Below are 21681 nucleotides of genomic sequence, written 5' to 3'. Positions count from 1 at the left end.
GCCCCATTGGGGTAGTCTGCACCAGATAGTCCTGCCATTCTTTGGGCACGGCCACAGCAAACACTCCTGGTTCGGTGGTGAAGAAATCGAGAATGTGGACGCCGCCGCAGAGAAACCGGAATAAGTCCGAGTTAGTCGCAAAATGCAAGAGGCTTTCCACGTACTCCTCTGTTGAGGAGAACTCATCAGAATGTGGGAGTGGCCGGTTTGGCCTCGTTTCCAGTGACCCATGATTTGTTGGTGGCATGTGTGGTGTGACGAGGTGGTTTTGTTTCCAAGTAGGTGTTTGGGGGGGAATTCATTTTAGTGCAGCAGAAAGCAAGCACAAGGCAAAACGCCAGAATGAGTTGGAATGCAACCGCAGAAACTAACAATAAGCTAACTTGACTGAGTTTTCTTTTTTTTTATCTCTTGTCTAATTTCATTCCATCTATTTCGCAGAGTCTATTCGGTTTATTTTCTTTTCCACCGATTTCCTTTCCTTGTTATCCATTCGTGCCATGGTTTTCTCTGACTCAATTCTTGCCCTTGGTGGTTGTCAGGTAGGGTCTTGGCAGGCTGCCAGTTGTTGCCAAGCGGGTGCACCTGCCACATTATCTTGGATTTTTATCGGCAGCATCCGGTGGAGCCTGCCTCTCGACCCGCGGCCGCGAGGTTGATGCTGATCCCGAATGCGCTGTTGACGAAAATTTGGCTGAGGGTGTCCGGCCGCAATAGACAAGATGGTACGGGTATTTTCCTACATACACAAGAAAGTTAGGCTGACCATGACCGTCAGGTGTTCATCTTCGGAGTTAACTTCAACGAGCAGAAGCTCGTCAAGGTGCGCTGAATCACACCACCCTTTCCTCTAGCCCGCGCACTCATATCCCCTCAGAAAGCGCTTCAGTCCTTCTACGCACTCGGGCCACAAACAGCGGACCGTATTTTGGCGAAATACTCGATTTATCCGGGGGCGAAGATGGGCACACTGCCGCCCAAAACTCTCACAGCCCTGACGGCCGAATTGTCGACGATGAATATCGAAAGCGACGCCAGGAGAGTGCTCCAAGACAACATCAAGCGGTTGCGTGATATGGGGACATACCGCGGTAGGCGGCACGCCATGGGACTGCCGGTGCGCGGCCAACGGACAAGGAACCAGATCGAGACGGCCAGGAAACTCAACAAGGTCGAGCGGCGGGGTTAGAGAAGGGAGGCGTCAGCTTCGGGGAATTGGTTGGGATTGCAGGTTGGGGCGAGGTAGTCGACATGGTGTTTGTCCCTCCCCGTGCCGGGCAGGAAAGTCCGGGTTCGCGGGCGCATTGGGACCGATAGACAACGGAGTTGGTCGTCCCGGCCGAGCAACGGCGCACCGGCGTGTGTTTCTATGTACAATACGGAATATACATACTGGATACTGGGTTACAGAAGCCCTGGTCAACCCTCACCCGTTTGGAGCGGGCCTCTCCGGCTCACAATTCCTCCGTTCCCCGATACCCTGCCGCGAACAGGCCGGGCAAGTCATCCTCCAACACCGGCTCGCCCTTCTTCTGCATCTCCCTCGCCACGGCCTCAACCTCCCCCCAAACACGGAGAATATTCCCCCCCACCACCTTCGCGGCATCCCGATCACTCACTCCCTGCCGCAGCAACTCGGCAATCAAGTCCGGAAACTTGGACACATCCTCCAACCCCTCCGGAACGTCCACAATCCCCGCAAAGTCACTCCCCAACCCAACATGGTCAAACCCGATGCGCTCCCCAATATACAGCACATGCCTCACCACCTGCTGCAGCGTCGCATTCGCCGGATAAAACTCCGGCAACCCATCCCCCCTCCCCGGCGCCTCCACACACGAAATAAACCCCGGATTAAAATTCACCATAACCAACCCCCCCCTTTGGCCCACCAAATCCAGCACCCCATCCGGCACGTTCCTCGGATGCGGGCACAACGCATACACACTCGAATGGCTAAACACCACCGGCGCCGCACTCCCCTCCCACCCCCCATCCCCCCCACCGAGCACATCCCTCATCGTATCCACGCTGGCATGCGCCAAGTCCACCATCATCCCCAGCCGATTCATCTCGCGCACCATCGCCCTGCCCGCGGGGCTGACGCCGTGCCAGACGGGCGCGGCGCGGCGCAGCGGCCGCTCGTGCAGCGCGGCGTCGGCGAAGCGGTTGCCGCAGTTGTGGGTGAGGGTCGCGTAGCGCACGCCGAGCGCGTGGAATTGTCGGAGGATGGCGGCGGAGTTGCCGATTTGGTGGAGCCCTTCGACGCCGAGAGGGCCGATTAATTTGGGTTGGGGGAGTTGGGAGTGGTGGTGGGGGTGGGGTTGATGGTGGTGGGTGTCGAGGAAGCGGTCGAGGGCTTCGGTGCTGGTGAGGGTGGGGGGCGCGAAGATGGAGGGGTGCGAGTGCCGGAGGCGGGCGAGGAGGTCGATTTGTTGGAGGGTTTGTTGCACGACTTTGGGGGTGGTGGTTAGTGGGTGGTTGAAGGGAAGGTGGGTGGGATGAGAGGGAGAGTGGGGGGGGCGGGGGGTTACTGGGAGTGGTAGTTCTCGTCCGAGTAGTCGCTTCCGTTGGCTGGGCAGGGCCAGAAGACGCTCCAAAAGGCGCCGCCGTTCATGCCGGCTTGGAGACGGGGGATGTCGACGTGCCCGCGGAGACCGCCCTCGGCGAAGGGCTCGCTGAAGGTTTCATTGTAGATGTGGTTGTTGTAGAATGCCCGGATGAAGATGGCCAGGTCGTTATGTCCGTCTGTCAGTGGTGTAAGCCAGAGACTATAGCATCATGAGGGCGCCGAGGGAGGTTACCGATCAAGGGGGTAGCCCGCAAGATATGCTCGACACGTTCTTCAATAGTCCTAGGCTTGGTTGAACGGAGCCTACCAAGGCACACCGAATGGATAGGTAATAATCGAATTAACGACCCAAAGAACACCAATGACAATATCACGTATAAAACGGCCTTTGAGGACCTCCGCCGTGGTGGTCCGGCAACCGTCGGGTCACCACCGCCTTTGGGCTCAGGGCGGTCGACGGGCCCAGGGAGTTCCGGGTTAAACTTCATGGGTCCCTATTATTGTGTCACCAAGGAATGTAATATCGGAGAGCGTCAACCGTTCCTTTGGCGGATTCTGGGAATCACCAGTTCTGGCTTCACCGGTGGCAGTGGAGGGGGAGTGGGCCTGGAATGGGGTATTGCCATTGATACGATGACAAATGTGGAAATACCAAGCAGAAAGCCGCTCAGGTCCGTCAGGTTCCTCTCCATAAATTCTCCTTCGGCGAGTTCTTCTTTAGCGCAAATTCTTCAACATTGACAACCCCAAAAACTGTGAATGTGGAGTTATGCTCTCTCTGACTCAACACAAAACCACTTATTAGCATTCAATAACTAGGTAGGTACTTGGGACTAAAAGTTTTATCTCAACACGAGTGTTTCCAAAACACCTGGCGCTGCCCTTGGTTCTCGCTGGTATTGACTCCAAGGGTTGTCAGAACGTCAAATATCACAAGACATTTAACGATAGGTAGTTACTGACATTCTGGCGGGGCCCAAGCCTCGTGCGTGTCGTGTAAGCCAGCGCCAATCACCAATTGCTTTTTTCAGCCTCGTCATCCTCAGCTCCCATGTTGTCTGTTGTGCAACCGTGCAACGGCTGACCCCACTAAAGTCTGTATGTACCATACGTACTGTTTCACGTATATTTCATCGTGGGGTATCTGAACCAACAATGCCAAGGAATTTCTGGCTCGACTTCTGCAGTGTTCCATTGATTCCATCCACTGTGTGTTCTGCTCAACGAAGAGTCCTTTCACCTGCAGTTGGCTCTGCATTTGGTTCTGTACTGCACCTTGGGTGTTTTCCGTGCCAATGTGTGACCAGGATCTGCTGGTTATGGCGTAAAATGTACTCCCGTTGACACAAAAGAAAACGGAAGGCTGATAGTTATCAGAACACGAAGGTACTTGGGTAATTAGTTGAAACCATCGCGGCACAGGCTGTACAGGCTGCACGGGCTGCACAAAGAAAACATACCGGCCTTGCCCCGTTGCCGCCATTGCCACTAGTGCCTTTCTCACCAAGAGTATTGCCACCTCGTCCTGCATCCCCCGTTTGCAGTGATCTTGAGCCCGAAGGGAGAGTTGTTTGTGTTTTCGACGTAGAGCCACATCTTACCCCCTGGTTTACCATCGCCGCCATGTTGCCCATCTCCGTTGGGAGCGGTACTCCTGTCATCCGCCTTTTCTCCAGAAAGGTTGATAGATCGGGAGGGGCCGACAACATTCAATTGTCAGCAAAAGATTCCGAGAGACTTTCCCGGAGCCGATATGTCCTCCGAAATGGGTGACTGTCTCGGCATAGATGAGCGCCGTGCCTTCAGCGAATTTGAGTGCGCCGAGGTCCACATGATCGGTACTAAGCACGAGTATCGTATTGCCATCGGAATAGCAGGCGTATGATTCTGATGCCGGAGACGGCTTGAATGTGTACTCGACGGGCTTGTCGGTCATGATGGGGATAAGGACTGGAACTCGGGACACGGGTTATGACTTTCGTTTGTCTGCGCCTAGTAGTTCCCAGAGAAGGCAAAGACGGGCAATGAGGAAACCAGCGGCTTCTTTTCAGTAAGTGTTGAACTTATTGGGCCTCTCATTCCAGTTCCCATTACTGCTAGTACGATGGTACTTATCCGGGCGAGCTCTCATCAGCGAGCTGGATTATGTTCTGCCAGGTCACACGTCAGGCGGGTCTGGCATCACTGGACTGTCAACGATTCCCCGAATTACTAATTGCCCTTCTGCATTTGTAGATCTCTCTCGGGTATCGCGCGTTGTTCAATGCCTCCGCACATGTAGTCTGAGACAAACAAATTACAACTCAGTGAACTGGGCAGCAATACATACATTGGGAAGGGTAAAGTTGACATGAGGGCTTCGTTTCAGCTGTCACGGTACAGTTGAAGTTAAGGCGCTATGCTTGATTAAAGTCCCTGCCTGGTCTAGCAATGGCTACCGCTGCCGGATCTCCAATGCAGAGTCGGACGTCGACACCGCCGGGTGGAGACCGTAATTTGATCCTTGCTGCAGAGCGTCTCAAAAGCGGCGGTAAGCTGCTGTGTGTGTGGTGATCTCGTGCTCATATGGAATCTTGACTTATCTCTCGGTTTCCCCTTGCCTTATGTAGTCAAGATGAACTGAGCTCGCCGTGCTCAGGTGAGACACCGGGCTGCAATAGTCACAGGTGCAGGATATTTCAGGAAGAGCTTTGTTTTCGTTGCCATGAAGTTCATTGCTATTGGCGGGGCATCTTGCGGTGCAGACGGACTACGCCTCATCGGCGACGAACTAGAGGTAATACCGAGCCAAAAGCATCCATGCCTGCATCACCTCCAGTCGCCATTGAACCAACGTGGCCAGCACAGTAACGCTTAGACGCCTAGATGTTCCGCTTCAAGTACCTGTTGCATGTTTGGGCCATGTCAGCGAGGTCGCTGACGGCAATATGAAGCCGCCCACACTTGGTATATATTTCAGGGATGAGTGGTACGGCTCCAGAGTCATCACGGTTGCCAGGCCCCCATCCCCCATCCGCTCTCTCACTCTCGTCGGAGCGTACCAGTACAAAGAGGACTTGCTCGACAAACCAACACAACCAGCCGAGGCTCTGAGACGATATGGCTTACAAAACCCCCCCAAGAGAATCTCGCGAAGCTTGCCGAGAAGATGCAAGGCGAAGATTCACTGCACGACTACGATGTTCTCGTGTCCTACAACCAAACGGAGCTGAACAAGATTTTGCTCGAAAGAGCGGCCAAGGCCGGGACTCCATTGGTAGAGGGATTAAGCTGGACCGAGGAGACCAAAGGCAAGTATCGAACTGACTTGGGTTGTTGATTCTTGAGGCTTTTGAGTACTAATTGTACCTACCTACCTATATATACTAACTCGGTGTCCAAAACCAGATGACTGGGGCTCCGATTGCACCATCACCGTTGAGGTCAAGCTACAGCGACCATCCCTCCAGATCCTAGACCAGGATGGAAACATCACCTTCAGTGCACCTTTTTCAGGTTCCAAGACCCTCAAACGTGTATCGGACGGCCAGACAATGACAACAACATTCGAAAATGTCAAGATCGTGATCATCGCAAGTCTGACAGCCGTGCATGGGACCACCAGCGCGGCGGGCGGATTCACCCCAAATGCCTCCCCAGACCCGTCTCCCGCAGGCACTGTGAGGGTCATCGAACAGGGAAACAATACGGCTCTGGGGATTTGCATCAACTTCCCGGAACTCCTCTCCGTCGCTGTCAAGAACGACGGACAAGGAGGGAATACTCCTGACCAGCTGGACCGCATTGAGGAGTCGGTGAAGGCAAAGATTGAACGGAGGTTCAGGGACGCTGGCTTTCCAGTACTGCCTTGCGGGCGTGAATAACCAAGCCCCGGCCAATGCTGGTGATGCCTCGATTCTCCGGCCTGCGAGGTTCAGTTTCAGTGTGATGTACGGGGCCGACGACACAAGCGCCATCTGCATGGGCATCTTGCTCGAGGACAACCAGAACGCTGGATCAACCCCGCCGCCAATACAGTTTACCCCGATGGGTAAACCTGTGAATCCGATCCCGACCGGGCGGACAGCAAGTGTCATCTTCAGCCACCGCGTTATGGCGAGCTCATTCATCGTCGTGAGTCACCCCATGCGTACCTCTCTCTCCCTTCTTGGCTGTCAATAAAGTGCTAAGCTATTTTGTGTTTATCATCAGCCCCGCTTGAACAAGAGCCTCTCCAATATGAAGTGTGTGTCTCAGACAGGCGACGGTAAGGGCTTTCGAGTCAACAACTCACCTTTTTACAAACCCCCCAGGACGAGAAATCTAACACCGCGTTTTGTGCAGCCGGAATGCGCTTCACACTCAACCTGCCATCGCACCCGATTGAAGCTCCACAATACCAGAAAGCGACCGGGGAAATGGTCTTCAACATGGATGGTTTCTTCTTCAACCTCGATAGTCCGACTGCGGAGCTCGTCTTCTCTTCAACCAACTCGAGTCCGACGCCCCCGGTCAAGCTATCGTATACCAGCGCACCCCAGAGAATGGAATGGACTAGTGTCGATAAATTCGGCCGCCACGTGTTAAGTAAGTCGGGCGCCGTGGATGCCAAGTTCTCGTTCACGGGGACGGCTAGTTGGGGCCGCGGCCCGAAGCCAGAGCTGTATCCAAACCAACTCCAGCTCCTCTTCACCTTGCATCGCAGCTGGGAATCACGATAGAGGCCAAGAAGCAAGAGTGGTGGAAGCTTTTCTTCGGCGGAACCAACGCGCTGACGCCACATGCTCGGGGCATCAACCCGTCGGCGCCCGCGATATCGGTCGACATGACGCCAATGGATTACTTCCTGACCACCAACTTGCTGTTTCCTGGGGAGCACATCTTCCACGTCGATGACCCAAGCCAGACGACAGATATGCAGGGGTTGATGACCCCGAGATACCATCCTTACTTACGGGCATGATCAAGAGAAACTAGATAGAACATCAAAGCTCGGAATCTGTCTCCTAAGTTCATCGTGTATAGTCATCTCGCAAGTAGATCACAAGATCACCCAACTGGTCCCTCTCTCGCGGGCAACATGGCGCCTTAACGTCTGTAGGCATAGTTATCACTGTCCGAGTATCCGTCGTGCCGTCAAATAACTAGTTGTCGCCTGCAATGTCGATTTTGTCGGAGTGATATCGTTCGATACCGAGAGTTCCTCCAAAACACAAAATGTGTGGGGATGTGCTGTAGAAAGGCGCAAATGGCTGGAGATGGTACATGTAATACGCCCAACCAGGCCCACAGACACGCTAAAGAGACAGTTGATTTCAAGCACGGGTTCTCACTCCCGCACAGTTCTCTCAGTCGTGTTGGCAGTTGTCGTTGGCAGTTGTCGTTGGCTCAAGGTTGGAAAGTTGGCTCGTTGGAGAAGGCGGCAGAAGCAGGGTGGGTTGAGAAGTTTCCAACAGTCCAATTGGCCGCCTGGGATTCTGCAGGGGGCTGAGACAGTTTGTCGCTGACGACTGGAACGGGCAGGCTATGCGCCCCATCCAATGAGACGTGGGGTTTGGCTGGGCACCTGCATCTCCAGGGTCGGGTGCCTCCTTGGGAGGGAGGGACGATTTCCAACTTCAAGACGGAATTCCTTTTTTTTTTTGTTTCTTGTACGGCCTTGCTTTGCTTTCGACCTCCTTTTTGCGACATCATAGCCGTTTACGACCTGCTTTATGTCCACCCAAAGACCCTCCGATTTCGACCATCTCCCCGTCACACCCGTGAACCCTTGCGCACTTTGACTTCCAAGTCCCTGTCCCACCTTCAAAGCCAAGATTTCGGCCAGCCTCAGCCTCAATCATCCCAACACAAACTCTGGCCTCCCTGCAAGCCGCCAGGTCCGGAGCCGTGCCACGACTGGTTCGCGGGAATTCAGCAACTGTCCAAATAAACATCCGAAACGACCTCTCTCCCGATTTCCGTTTGCGCCGGCCAGAGAGGGCTGAAAACAACAACGAGCAACCCAAGGTGTGATCGGCACTCCTCGTAAAGATGCCGGGCTTCGCAGATTCGTTCTGGTCCAACGACTACGCCGCAGGTGAGTTGCTGCTCCAAGTGTTGATCGCATGAACCCCATCTCGCTGACAGAACCCGAGGACTTGGTGTCCTGTTCGGCAAGCTCCAGCAAGGCGTTGTCGAGAACCGCCAAGTCCTGACGATCGCCCGAATGCGCGCCGAGGCCGAGGAGATCTACGGTCAACGCCTCTCCGAGATTGCCCCCGCAGTCGACAAGATCCAAGGCGGCTTTGGCCGCGACGATGGCGCCAGCGTGCGCAAGGCGTACGACGGCGTACGAACCGAGATGGAGGATGCCTCCAAGAACCACAAGAAGATTGCCCAGAACATCCGCGACCTGGTCGTCAACCCCTTCTCTCGCTGGTGCGATGCGCACGAAACTCGGATACAGGATTCCCACGAGGAACTGCAGGGACGGATCAAAGCCCACGACAAGCAGGCCGAGGCCGTCAAGAAGCTGAGGAGCAGCTACTTCAACAAATGCCGCCTTGTCGAGGATATCGAGGAAGAGAACAAGCTCGCGTTCCAGGACCCCGAGGGCAGCCCAAAGCAACTGCAGAATATCCCAGAAATCAAGGTGGACCAAGAACCAGCAGAGGAGGAGGAACCCCTCGAGATCGGCGACCAGATATACTCCCCCGAACAAGTGAAGAAGATCCTGTCGCACATGATCGCAACCGTCAAGATGGGCGAGACCAAGGTTCCAATCCTCGGGACATACCAGAACACCTCGGCTGGCTCCGATATCGTGGAATACATCCAACAGAATATGGGGAGCTCAAGCGTGAGCTATGCGGAGCGCATTGGTCAGGATCTGGTGACTCACGGCTTCCTGCGCCTGGTCGGCAACGTCGGAAACACCTTCGCCAACAGCTCCAAGCTGTTTTACCAATGGCGACCGCAGGCATTTGAGACGGCCGGTGTCCCCGAAAAGAAGGCGATGGCGAGGACCTTCTCGATCCCGGTGGGCGGGTCCGATGGCGGCGACTCTCCGGTGGTTGGCGCCGTGACCGAGTACCTGGCCAAATGGGACGTCCTAAACACGTCGCGGCCGAACGAGACGCCCGCTGAGCGCATGCGCCGGGAAGCCAGGGAAGCGGACGATCGGTACAAGGCTGCAGTTCAGAAGCTGGACGAGATGCGCTGCGAGCTGGAGGAGGCCATTCACGTACATCTCAAGTTTCTTGAGCGGTGCGAGCTGGACCGGCTGAAGGCTACCAAGACGGTCATCCTGGACTTCTCCGGGACCATTAGCAATGTGATCCCCAGCTTGCAGTCCACCGTCGACAACATGATGCTGTACCAGGAGACTGTGCAGCCGCTCGGAGACCTCCGGTACCTTCTGGAGAACTACCGGACCGGCAGCTTTACCCCGAAGGTGGTGGTCTACGAAAACTATTACAACAAGGTCGACGAGCAGACCTTCGGCGTGGACCTCGAGGCCCGCGCCAGGGCCGACCGGAAGCGCGTTCCCGTCATCATCACGACACTCCTCACCTATCTGGATCACCACTATCCTGACCTTGAGGGCGACGAAGCCCGCAGGGGAGTGTGGCTGCACGAAGTACCGCTTGCCCAGACACACAAGCTGAGGGCCAGGGTCAACAACGGGAAAGCGCCAGCCCTCGAAACGTTTGCTGAATTTGATATACCCACGGTCGCGAGTCTGCTGAAGCTTTATCTCCTTGAACTTCCTGGTATGTCCCGTCTAAGGGGTGTTTGTTAGGGTCGAGTAGTAAACTAACAGTCACCGCCAGATTCTCTTGTCTCGTCGCACGTATACGAAATCATCCGGACCATCTACACCACCCCAACCGCGGATGGCGGCGATGCGGCCCGCGTCCCCGTTCTACAGCAGACACTCTCCCAGCTGCGGCTCACTAACATTGCGTCCCTGGATGCCTGCATGAACCACTTCACGCGCCTGATCGACCTCACATCCGCCGATGAGGAGTACATCGCCAAGCTCGCGACCTCTCTCGCCCCCTGCATCCTGCGCCCGCGCTCGGAGACGTCGCTCACGATGGAGGAGAAGCACGCCTACCGGCTTGTCCGCGACCTCTTTGCGCATAAGGACTCCATCTTCAACGAACTGAAGCGCCTGTCGACCGCAAACTCTTCTGGCTCTATTAAGGGTAACCAGAACCGGCCACGGGCAATCTCCACCGATGAAAGCAACCGCAAGGCGCACATGGAAGAGCGCAACCGCGCGCTCCTGGAGAAGGCCACCGGCAGCCGAAGCAGGGCAACCTCTCCGGCACCCAGCCCCCGCGCTTCCCACCGCCGCGATCGGAGCGTCGGAGGCCCCGAGACGCGCTTCCCCATCTCAACGAACCTCACCAGCCCCACCAGCGAGCCCCGGAAGCGCACCAGCCTCGGCCCGAACCTCCCCAAGCGCACGAGCCTCGAAGTCCCCGGCGAATCCGACACCCCAACCAACACCGCCAACCTCAGCCACCCCGCCGACGGCAACTTCATCATGAACGGCATCAACGCCATGACAGCAGCCTCCTCCGCCGCCGCTCCGGGCACACCACCAGCCCAAACCCCCATCGCCACCGCCACGGACCCCCACCTCGCCAAGGTCGGCGAGCAGGACCACCACATGGTCGAGAAGCGCAACAGCCTCGGCCGCAGCGGCGCGCGCTTCTCGTCCGGTCGCCGCGTGACGCCCGCGTCGGCCGCTGCGGCGGCCGCCCGCACGGCTACCCCGCCGCCGAATAATCATCCGGAGAGGGGCACCCCGCAGCAGCAGCAGCAGCAGCATGGGCATGGGCAGCAGCATAGTGTCACGCTGGTTGATGCGCCGATGGATTACTAGTAGTGGTTCTGTTGGGCGGTTGGTGGGGGGGGTGGGATGCGGTGTGCTGGGTTGGGTTGGGTTGGGGTTGTGAGGGGGGGTTGTGATGGGAGGGGAGTGGTGATAGGGGTGATGATGGGGAGTGGTGCTGAGGGGTGTGATGCTGGGGTGTGGTGCTGAGGGGTGTGATGCTGGGAGTATGTGGTGATGGGGTGTGAGACTGAGGGGTGTTGGGGTGTTTGTGGAGTCGATATGACATGACAGGGAGGTTAAGAAAGACAAAGACATGATATCATGATGGCGGGGCAGGCGGAATCGGGGCGGAGCGAGTGAGTTGGGTTTCGGTTTCGTGTATCTGTGCTACACTTACTTGTATCAGTCCAGTTCTGGAGGGTGGCTTTGCTTCCTTTCTTTTGGTTTCAAACTTGATGGTTCGCTTCTTGCTACCTATCTTTCCATCATTACCTGTCGGTGCCCATGCCAGACTTGTGAGATTGTCAGGCTGTTCTGAGAAGGTAGGTGTTTGGTCTCGAGCAGACAGTTTTCGAAGGGCCCTGAATGACACGGTTTTAGTAATCGTTTATACGGTGCTTTTTATTTGAGTTGATACCCAGAGACCATCGGGCCATTTCATAGTTTATAGTCTCCTCTGTCTTTTTTTTTTTTTTTTGTTTTCCTTCTTTTCCTCTTTTTTTTCTTTTCTTATATCCTATTGTTCTTTTACTTGTCATTTTAACTTTTCTAATTATATTCGGCATTCTTCTTTTTTTCTACTCTACTTTTTCTTTTTAGTTCCCAAGACCGTCGTTGAATCCCTCCTGTGCACCGTTGAGTCACCCGGCGTCATTTCATCCGTCCTCACTTGCGGTTAGCGATCGCGCGCATGTCCTCAACTCCGATTTTTGCGATTGGGCTTGTTGATCATACACACAACACAACCCGTCCTCCTTGTTTCCACAATCCGTCCTCATTGTTTGCACGAATGAGGTCCCACCGTTCGCCACGGTTCTTGCGCCGCTCACTGCGATCCCCGCTATAAAATGGAACGCACCCTCGCCCAAAGATGTCGTTGGAAGACAACATCGCATTCTGCACTCTCTTGAATATCGTCAATCCAATCCGCACACCCTTCGTTGCTTTTTCTTTCCGGCATCCCATCGACCCCGCCTCAATCCTCTACACATCGCTTCCATTACCCACATTGCTCAGATCCACGACCGAGCCATGGCTTCCACCGAGGTCCTCTCCCAGACCCTCTCCTCCATCACGGCCATCAAACTTGACCAACTCCAGCAGCAAAAGGAGGCTTACGGAAACAAGAAGAGATCTCTGCTTGAGGAGGTTGCCTCCGAGTCGGACACCGCGGTACGAGCCAAGAAGCTGCTCAAGGGCTGCAAGGACCTTCAGTCTCTCGGCCTGAAGAGGAACAGGGCCCTATCCAGCCTGGGCGAGTTCCTTGACCAAGCCAAATATGACCCCTCCATTACCGAGCCCTTCCTGAAGGAATACGAGGCCGAGATCAGCCAGCACATGGACGCGCAGACCAACAAGTACGAGTTTGCGTCGCTCTACGGCAAGCTTGTTGAGGAATGGATCGCGTCCGGTAACTCGGATGCCGCGTCAACGGCCGAGGGATCCAACTTTGTCGTCGTCGGCCGCGAGGAGATGCATGAGCAGCGCGCCACTTGGGAAGAGTATGTCTTCAAGGCCAAGGACACCGACCCCAAGGCCATCAAGACGTACCTGGGCGACGTGTTCTCCTCAAAAGAAGCGAAACGCTATCTGGGGATCGTCAGGAAAACCCTGGAGCGTTTCCAAAAGGATTGGAAGTCAATGCGCCACTTCGACGTGGACACTCTGGACACCGTCATTCAGGGTATGCTGAGAAGCGACATTCTGACCGAAGAGAAGCGCACCACCCTTCGTGACTTCAAAGCGAACAAAGTGATTCTCTCGGAGATTGCAGATGTGCTCAACATGCGCCTGTCCACCATGGCGACCTGGTCATGGGGCACGCCTCTCATCGTCGATCAACGGCGGAACATCAACGGCCGATACCGGTTCTACACGGATGAGGATCTATTGCACTCCATTTTGGTGTATTACGTGGGCCTACGATGGGCGGTCCAGCTTCGCGAGGCTCTGACCACGTTCACCAAAGGCGACGGCGTCTGGAAGTCTGACACCAAGCCCATTTCCAAGGATGACGCGCGCCGCCACCGCTTCTTTCTCGACGACTACTTAGTGCTGAACTCGAGCTCGGTTCAAAAGTTACGTGACATTCACTTCCACAGCATTCTCCTTGACCAGCTTCCCAGGTCCTTCGACGAGGTCAGGGATACCTATGCCGGCTCCGGGGACAAGGCGGGCGATACGAAGCCGAGTCCTGTCACGGTCGTCCAGGAGCTACTGCAGCGCCTCCAGGCCGAAATCATCATGCAGACGAAGCTAGGGAAGGATGTCACCGTCATCCGCTCCGACTTCAAGTGGTTTGGGCCGTCTATCCCCCACTCGACCATCTACGCCGTTCTCGAGTTCTTTGGCGTGCAATCGGAATGGATCGACTTTTTCAGGCGCGTTCTCGAGGCGGAGATACGGTTCAAGCAGGACTCGCCGGATGCTCCTGTGCAGATCCGGAAACGTGGCACGCCCATGTCAACCCCCATCACCGACCTTTTCGGGGAGTCTATCCTGTTCTGCCTGGACTATGCCGTAAACCAAAAGGCCGCCGGCACCCGCCTGTATCGGCTGCACGACGACATGTGGCTCTGGGGCAACTCGGGGACTTGCGCCGACGCCTGGAAGGTCATCACCCAGTTCACCGACACCATGGGCTTGGAGCTCAACTCAGAGAAGACAGGCTCCGTACAGGTCAAGAGCGACAACGGCACCGCGGCATCGACGACCTCGTCGGGGACGCTGCCCGAAGGCGACGTGAAGTGGGGTTTCCTAAAGTTGGACCCTGCCACGGGCCGCTTCTTGATCAACCAGGACGAGGTGGACAAGCACATCGACGAGCTCCGCCTCCAGTTGTCGGCGTGCCGCAGCATCCTGGACTACATCCAGGCGTGGAACATCTACGGGCACCGTTTCTTCGCCAACAACTTCGGCAAGCCCGCCAACTGCTACGGGCGCGCCCACATCGACAGCATGCTCGCCACCTTCCGCCGCATCCAAGACAAGCTCTTCCCCGACCATCCCGGCGGCGTCGGCGAGCACCTCAAGCTGACCATCGCCTCGCGCTTCAACATCCCCCCCTCCCACATCCCCGACGGCTACCTCTACTGGCCCTCCTCCCACGGCGGCTTGGGCCTCAAAAACCCCTTCATCTCCCTCCTCCTCTTCCGCCGCCAAGTCGAGAAAGACCCCGCCAAGCTCATGACCAAGTACCTCTCCGAGGAAGAATTCGTCTACGCGCGCGCCAAGGCCCGCTTCGAAGCGGGCTTCAGCATCCCCGCGCTGCAGGACAACGACGACGCTTCGGACATGTCAGACGACGATAGCGATGATGACGACGACGACGACACCTCGGTGGTCACGTCAGACAACGGCGACGACGACGACGCCTCGATGGTCATGTCGGACAACAACGACGACGACGCCTCGGTGGTGGTCAAGTCGGACCGCCCCGGCACCAACCGGTGGGGGGCGTCCAGCTGGCGGGACGGGCCCGAGTGGGCGGACCTACGCGACCAGCCGTTCATGTCGGCGGCCGAGTTTGCGCGCTACCGCGAGCTCACGGATGCGCGGCTGGGGAGGCTGTATCGTCAGCTGATGGCGGCGCCGGAGGTCAAGGCGCTGGGGCCGACGGGGGAGGTCAAAGCGGCGCTGCCAGATATGCCGACGTGGAGTGCCCTGGGCGAGTACGAGCAGTGGGTGGTGCAGCTGTATCATAAGGATATTGTGGCGCGGTTTGGGGGCGTGGATGTGGTGGATCAGGGGCTGTTGCCGACCGGGTTGATGTCGATGTTGAGGGAGAGTAGGTTCCGGTGGCAGGGGTGAGGTGAGGGAGTTGGGGGGTGTAGGATATGGGGTGTATGATATTATTATTAAAATACCTGACTGTGCCACCCACGCCCACGGCCTGCCCCAGTAAGTGTGAAGCGAAGCTTGGCGATACCCACCGTCCATCCCGCCACAGCCACAGTCAGTACATCCATCCAACCACCGAGCCGACGACCGCCCTCGCCATACCACCAGATACGACGACCAGCCATCGCGCAGGGCCGACGCCCTGCTACGCTAGTGCCGTCGACGGCCTTTGGCCGTCAACTTACTAGCTTGCGGTCGTCTCTGGCCCTGGTCTTAATGGCTTGGTTCGTCTACTGGCTCGGGCTCAGTCGTCGGCTGTGATGGCTCTGCGGTATAGCCAGCCTCACATACACTGTCAGCCATTCCGAAGAGAGAGGAGATGTATTCCGTACGCTAGAACTACATAAACAGCAATCATCTACGCATCATAAATGTCCCACTGCTGAGCGTAAACTTCCACCTGCGCAGGCGTAACCAACTGCGGAAGACGTCGGGCGATATCCTAAGCGCGCGTCGCGTGGTTGGCGTTGGCTTGAATGCGCAGAGCCTGCAAGTCGAATGTGCTGTCAAACATGACGCCCTGGAGGGTCTTGACGCGGCTGATGGCGACGTACGTAAGTCCTGCCGTGAAATCCCTGTCTGAGATATCCAGTACAGCCCTGTCAAGCGTTGCACCCTGCGACTTGTGTACCGTGATGGCGTAGGCGATCGTCAGAGGGAACTGCGTGCGTGTACAGTTGGTATTACCCCTGAGGAAGTCCCTCTTACTGCGAAAGATGGGGACCACGCCAGCGAGCTCGGGGTCGTCGAAACAGGGAGGACCAACGTACTGATCAAACTTGATTAGCACAACAAAAGGAGGCTGCGTGCTGATATCGGCGCCAGTCCGCCACGCAAAGTCGTAGATCGTGCCAATACACCCGTTGACGAGACCCTTGTCGATACAGATGTTCTCTGTCAGCATGACCCGGGCACCAATCACCAAGGGGATCTTCTTGTGGAGATTGCCAGCGTCCGCCGCCTCAACTTCGCTAGCCTTTGGGCCAGTATTGTCAGCGACAGCTTGGTAACAAGGCAGGTTCAGACCCTCAAGGTGGGTAAGGTTATAGTCGTTGACCTGGCTGTTCCGCGGATAGATACGAAGGGCATCGTCAAACGACCTGACCTCCTCAAGTGACAATGCCGCCTGCGCCCGGGTCGACAACAGTCTCCATTGCTAAACCGTAGGGTTGTTATGGCGCAAACCGTCCAACGCATTCCTGAAGCCCACCTGTGTTTCGCCCTGCTGTCTGACAACCTCTTTGAGCTCGATGGTACGGTCGAAACGCCCGGTATATGTTGCGACCAGCGATCTCGACTGCACCCAGCACAGCGTTGTTGCTATACAGCGCCCTCTCCGCATCAGGTGGTAGCTAAAAGGAGTCGCCGATCAGGACCACGCTGCGGCCACCAAACGGCTGATCACGGTACCGGGGCCAGATCTCGCCCATCCTGTAGCTGATCGATGCCAGAAGCCGGAGCCCAATCAGGGACTTCTCGTCGATGATGAAGTAGAGGACGTCCTTGAGTTTGGCCTGCAAGTTACCAAGCTCAGTGGCGTTGAGGTTGTTGATGTCGCCCTTCTTGCTCACCGGTAACCGTAGCAGCGAATGCAAAGTACTGCCAGCGATATTGTTGGCGGCAACGCCAGTCGGAGCAGCCCGAACAACGGGCGAAGAATAGCCACGAGCCCGCGCAAGCTGGTCGAGCCGGGCAGAGAGGGGGCGGATAACATGCGACTTGCCGGTACCACCTCTACCGTCGACCTGCAGAAGGATAGGATCCGGGTTGTCGCCGGCCAGGTAGGCTTTGTAGTGTGACTGTCGGGCGCACTCGCAGAGAAGTCTCCAACCTCCACTTCACCCACACCATGTTCGGCCTTCTTGAGCCTCCAGAACTCTGCCGCGATGGGTTCAAGGTCAGGGTAACGACCAACGTGAGGCTCCCACAAATGCAGTATATCGATGTCACGGTTGCCGAGGATGTCGATATCCTCCTGCTCAACCGGGCGATTGGGCAGCTCGGCGGCCAGTTCCTCCCAGTCTCGAGGTTGGAGCTCCTCGTCAGGCGCATCTTCGAAGACATCCTCCGCCTCCGGTACAAACACCTCGCCGTAATAGTCGTCCGGGTGACGGTGGATCTCGAGGCAGTACTCGTACGCCTGGCGATAAGTGTCAAAGACAGAGCCATCGACCGTCTTCAAATCCTCGGGGTTACGATGGACGTGGTTGAGCATCAACTTGACCCGACAAAAGTCCTCGAACTGATTGTCAGCCGCCCCTGGGTCAGACTTGTAACGTGGAAAGTAGTTCAACACCCGTGGCTTTGCACGTCGAATCCGACGCCACGACTGCGGGCCCCGGGACCAGTCGATGTTCGACAGAAAGTCAAAGTAGGTAATGTCGTCCCATAGCTCCAGTCGTTCGAGATACTTCTGGTACTGGGACCGTACGGAAACCGCCTGGTTCTCTGGTCGAATCATGGTGACCTGATAGGGGATTTATACGGACGACAATCCACAGTCCGAACCACCCGAGTACCTTCTTGGAGAGGAAGATGCATCAGGAGGTGGCAAATCTCCTGCGCTGACCAGTCTCGCTCAGAAATCAGCTTGTTCATAAGCTTCGAAGCAAACGAAACTAGCGGATTACGGTTCGAAATCCGGGGCAGGAGCTCGCGAGCGAGCTCCTGGTATGATTTGCTCTTGGTCTCCGCCTTGGAGCAGTATTTAGCGACGTAGTTGAGCACTGCGTCAACGCTGGTACAGGGGTTGATGTCGGTGTTGGCAAGCCAGCCAAGAGTAATAGTACGGTTGTAACCGTTAAGACGCGAATCGTTCCGGGCGCCGTCAAACATCCAGTAGGCCGGGTTCATGTCACGGGTGACGTAGGCCTCTTCGTGGTGCCTACGAGGGAAGTAGAACCGACAGGCCGGTTCGATAGAAAGAACACCACCAGGTAGCTTCTTTCGGCGTAGACAGTATGCCTCGCTGCAAGCGTGCCGCTGGACCCTGTTGACGATCCTGGACAGGGTATCAAAGGTTGGCTGTTCGTGCTCAAACAACTCGATGATCAATACGTTCGCCTCCCCTTGCATCATCACCCTGTTCGGTTCGGGGTTCATCGCCGTGATAGAGAAACCCCAGCAGCGGGCAAACTCAGCCCGCCCTTCATCATCCTCCAAGTCGGGCTGGACACTGCCAGCACACCAGTATAACCCGTGATGGTGAGAGCTACCACGGGCCTGCCACTCGAAGCGGCCCCAATAGTCGACGATGTCACAGGGTTATGGGTATATTAGCGGATTTAGTGGGGGTCATAGTACAAGTGAGACAGATGGCATAGTACGTGGGATGTGTTCTCCATGATTTTTTTTTCCATGTCGGCTTCATGGGAACCACGGAGGGGGAAGGGGAGGGAGCTAAGGGGAGGGGGACCGCCCCGAAGGGGGGGAAGGGAGAGAGCGAGGGGGAGAAGAGGGATCACGGCGGGGAAGGAGAGAGGGATTTTTAACGACAGCGCGACCGAAGAATCGTACGTAGCGGGTGAGTCTTGGTGAAGTGGTGACGAATAGGTGGCGAAAAACGACTCAGCGATGGATCCTAACAGCGGACGAGCCAAAAGCGGGTGACGCTTCTCTAGTTTGGCTGCCTAGGATACGGGCAGATGTCGAGAGCATCGTTGACAAACACGAGAAACGACTCGCTGCCGACGATGTGGATGCGACGACGAGGAATGCAGTCGGTGAGTCGGCGCGAGTCGACGCTGCCGTCAAGGAAACTGACCGCGCAGGTGAAAGGCGCTCAACAGTCAGCACAATGCGGTCGAAAGCCTGACGGCCAAGATCGATAGTCTATTTACAGGCCACAGTCGACTAGATGACAAGCGACAAACACGCGAACGACAAGCTAGCCGACACAGTCAACCACATCATCCGGTACCTTGTGGAAATGGTAACGGGCCCGTCCCGAATACATTGGTGATGGTATACATCGGATGTATGGGCTTGACCCCAGAATCTCCTCTGCTTATTCGTGAGTCCTCTATAGCACGCAAGGCAGTATGGGTAGTATGGGTATAGGCATTCCAAGATGACTTGGTGTCTGGGGTATCAGGAACCCATCATGAAATTCGCCAAGTTAGGCCGGGATTGGGACTCCGGTGCGCCGCCCGCAATGATGCCCGATTACGGGACCGGGCACGGCCGGGCCAGTGGTTCTCCGGAGAGCCCAGACGAGGCGGACGCCGGCCTGGTTCGGGGCAGGTTCGGTGGCGATCGGGCTGTTTCTATTTTTGGCACTTGATGTGGGCAGGATTGATTGCGTCGTCGTCAGCGGCTGTGGACCGTGGCCTGTGGTTGCTGGGCCAGCCAGCACCACTTCCGGTCCTGACTCGGTAAACTGACGAGAATCCTACATAGGGACTGTGCAGAGTACCCAAAACAGCAAACAGTCTCTACAGATCATCGACACACTCCACCCCACCCAGATGCAAGCTCTCTCGATTTTATTATACACTTGTGGTTAATACGCAGCACGAAGTAGACTGGTGGGTAGCATGCCGGCCCGGCAGTTGAAATTGCAGCAGCGTTTTTAAAACGAACGTCGCTCCTCAATTGCTTCAGGTCATCCTTGGCCACTCCATGCAAATTAAGAGTTTCGATGCTGGATAAACTCATGAAAGCCTCGGAGAAGCAAGGTCGGGCAACAAGATGCAATTTTGGCGATACCCGTTTGCTCTGAACTGTTAGGGCTTCAAGGTCTTGAGATGATATGTCGAGAGACGATTTGGAAACACTGTCTCACTCTCCCACTCACTTTCCCAGTCTCATGCACAATGCCACGCAGGTCTCCACCAGGTGAGCCTGTCATCTTGGATTGATTGGCTCACCCAGTGGCTCAGGGTGTCAGTGGCTTCTCCGGAGGCGTCATTCGTGTGGCTTGGCACTGTGCAACCCACCGCCAAGCCCTGGGCTCTCCGTCGCCTGGGCAAAGAGCAGCGGCTGTGTTGGGATCCATTTTCTTGCGAGCTGACCCTGTTTTAGGATGCAAACCGCGCGGCTCTGTTTAGTTCCTTTTTCCTGACAAGACACCTGTGATTATTCGCCTGTGAGCGCTTTGCTGCCGTTTTGTTTTGCTTTTGTTATTTATTTTTACGGTTGACGAGTACCGGGTTTCTAAGGTTTCTTAAGGATCTCGCACTTTTCAACCTTGCCCTAGCGTTTGCGACTGCGACTCCCAAAAGTCAACATCGACGGATCGCCAAATACCCCCCCTTTCCAAGACAAGCAGCCCCCTCCCCCCGCACACAGCAAACCGCCAGACAAGATGTGGGAGGACCTCGAATTCGATCCGGAGCGGATCCCAATGTTCAAGCTGATCTTCCACTCGGTACAAATCATCTTCGGCTTTGTGTCCTGGGCGCTGGGGATCGCTGTTTTCAGAGCCGATGGATCCAGAATCGTTGGTAACAATGGCTGGACATTTGGAGTGGTATGGAACCCACCACTAGCCTTCCGAGACTAAAAACAGGAACGCTAACCTAGCTTGCTCTACAGTTTTTACTCTCAGTACCGGCCTGGATTTACCTGATGATGGCCCCCGCGGTTCCCACGCACACGAAAGCTCGCCGAGCCCCACGCCATGCTGGTTGTCGACGCCCTCTACGCCATCATCTGGCTCTCGGCCTTCTCAACCCAGGGCCCGCTTACAACACGGCCAACCTCTGCCGGGACAGCCTGCGTGCCTCAGCAAGGCCGACCGTTGCCATGGCCCGTATTCGTTTGTGTACGTTTGTCGCCCCTACCCATCCCCCAATTCTTCCGTTTCTCCTCTCCCCCCCTCCCCCCGCACACAGCAAACCGCCAGACAAGATGTGGGAGGACCTCGAATTCGATCCGGAGCGGATCCCAATGTTCAAGCTGATCTTCCACTCGGTACAAATCATCTTCGGCTTTGTGTCCTGGGCGCTGGGGATCGCTGTTTTCAGAGCCGATGGATCCAGAATCGTTGGTAACAATGGCTGGACATTTGGAGTGGTATGGAACCCACCACTAGCCTTCCGAGACTAAAAACAGGAACGCTAACCTAGCTTGCTCTACAGTTTTTACTCTCAGTACCGGCCTGGATTTACCTGATGATGGGCCCCGCGGTTCCCACGCACACGAAAGCTCGTCGAGCCCCACGCCATGCTGGTTGTCGACG

General features: G+C 56.1%; 7 protein-coding genes across 7 annotated transcripts in view; 5 read left to right on the top strand and 2 right to left on the bottom strand.

Annotated features, from left to right (window-relative positions):
* Positions 1–722: 722 nt before the first annotated feature.
* CHGG_02441 (putative mitochondrial 37S ribosomal protein SWS2) lies at positions 723–1189 on the top strand (the record flags this gene model as incomplete). The annotated part of the gene is made up of 3 exons (XM_001228956.1): positions 723–725; positions 779–823; positions 890–1189. The coding sequence occupies 3 exons, from the start codon at positions 723–725 to the stop codon at positions 1187–1189; spliced, it is 348 nt and encodes a 115-aa protein (XP_001228957.1).
* A 2472-nt stretch (positions 1190–3661) lies between these two features.
* CHGG_02440 (uncharacterized protein) lies at positions 3662–4508 on the bottom strand (the record flags this gene model as incomplete). Its single annotated transcript, XM_001228955.1, has 4 exons — positions 3662–3686; positions 4033–4097; positions 4174–4242; positions 4311–4508. 4 exons carry the CDS (start codon positions 4506–4508, stop codon positions 3662–3664), a joined length of 357 nt encoding a protein of 118 aa, XP_001228956.1.
* A 1212-nt stretch (positions 4509–5720) lies between these two features.
* On the top strand, positions 5721–7272 carry CHGG_02439 (uncharacterized protein; the record flags this gene model as incomplete). Its single annotated transcript, XM_001228954.1, has 4 exons — positions 5721–5883; positions 5960–6411; positions 6764–6797; positions 6896–7272. The coding sequence occupies 4 exons, from the start codon at positions 5721–5723 to the stop codon at positions 7270–7272; spliced, it is 1026 nt and encodes a 341-aa protein (XP_001228955.1).
* A 1312-nt stretch (positions 7273–8584) lies between these two features.
* On the top strand, positions 8585–11429 carry CHGG_02438 (uncharacterized protein; the record flags this gene model as incomplete). Its single annotated transcript, XM_001228953.1, has 3 exons — positions 8585–8630; positions 8689–10305; positions 10366–11429. 3 exons carry the CDS (start codon positions 8585–8587, stop codon positions 11427–11429), a joined length of 2727 nt encoding a protein of 908 aa, XP_001228954.1.
* A 1203-nt stretch (positions 11430–12632) lies between these two features.
* Positions 12633–15410, top strand: CHGG_02437 (uncharacterized protein; the record flags this gene model as incomplete). The annotated part of the gene is made up of 1 exon (XM_001228952.1): positions 12633–15410. The coding sequence occupies one exon, from the start codon at positions 12633–12635 to the stop codon at positions 15408–15410; it is 2778 nt and encodes a 925-aa protein (XP_001228953.1).
* A 532-nt stretch (positions 15411–15942) lies between these two features.
* On the bottom strand, positions 15943–18844 carry CHGG_02436 (uncharacterized protein; the record flags this gene model as incomplete). Its single annotated transcript, XM_001228951.1, has 5 exons — positions 15943–16656; positions 16877–17299; positions 17416–17967; positions 18120–18675; positions 18804–18844. The coding sequence occupies 5 exons, from the start codon at positions 18842–18844 to the stop codon at positions 15943–15945; spliced, it is 2286 nt and encodes a 761-aa protein (XP_001228952.1).
* Positions 18845–19569: 725 nt separating this feature from the next.
* Positions 19570–21681, top strand: part of CHGG_02435 (uncharacterized protein) — a gene marked incomplete at both ends in the record, with an annotated part of 2894 nt that continues 782 nt past the window's right edge. Inside the window, 4 exons of the mRNA XM_001228950.1 lie at positions 19570–19742; positions 20304–20336; positions 20790–20944; positions 21036–21264. Of these exons, the coding sequence (XP_001228951.1) occupies positions 19570–19742; positions 20304–20336; positions 20790–20944; positions 21036–21264 (590 nt within the window). The remainder of the gene's footprint in view (positions 19743–20303; positions 20337–20789; positions 20945–21035; positions 21265–21681) is intronic.

The sequence above is a fragment of the Chaetomium globosum genome, genomic scaffold (genome assembly GCF_000143365.1).
Source record: "Chaetomium globosum CBS 148.51 scaffold_2 genomic scaffold, whole genome shotgun sequence".
NCBI classification, from domain to species: domain Eukaryota; kingdom Fungi; phylum Ascomycota; class Sordariomycetes; order Sordariales; family Chaetomiaceae; genus Chaetomium; species Chaetomium globosum.
This window is presented reverse-complemented; position numbering and strand designations above follow the sequence as displayed.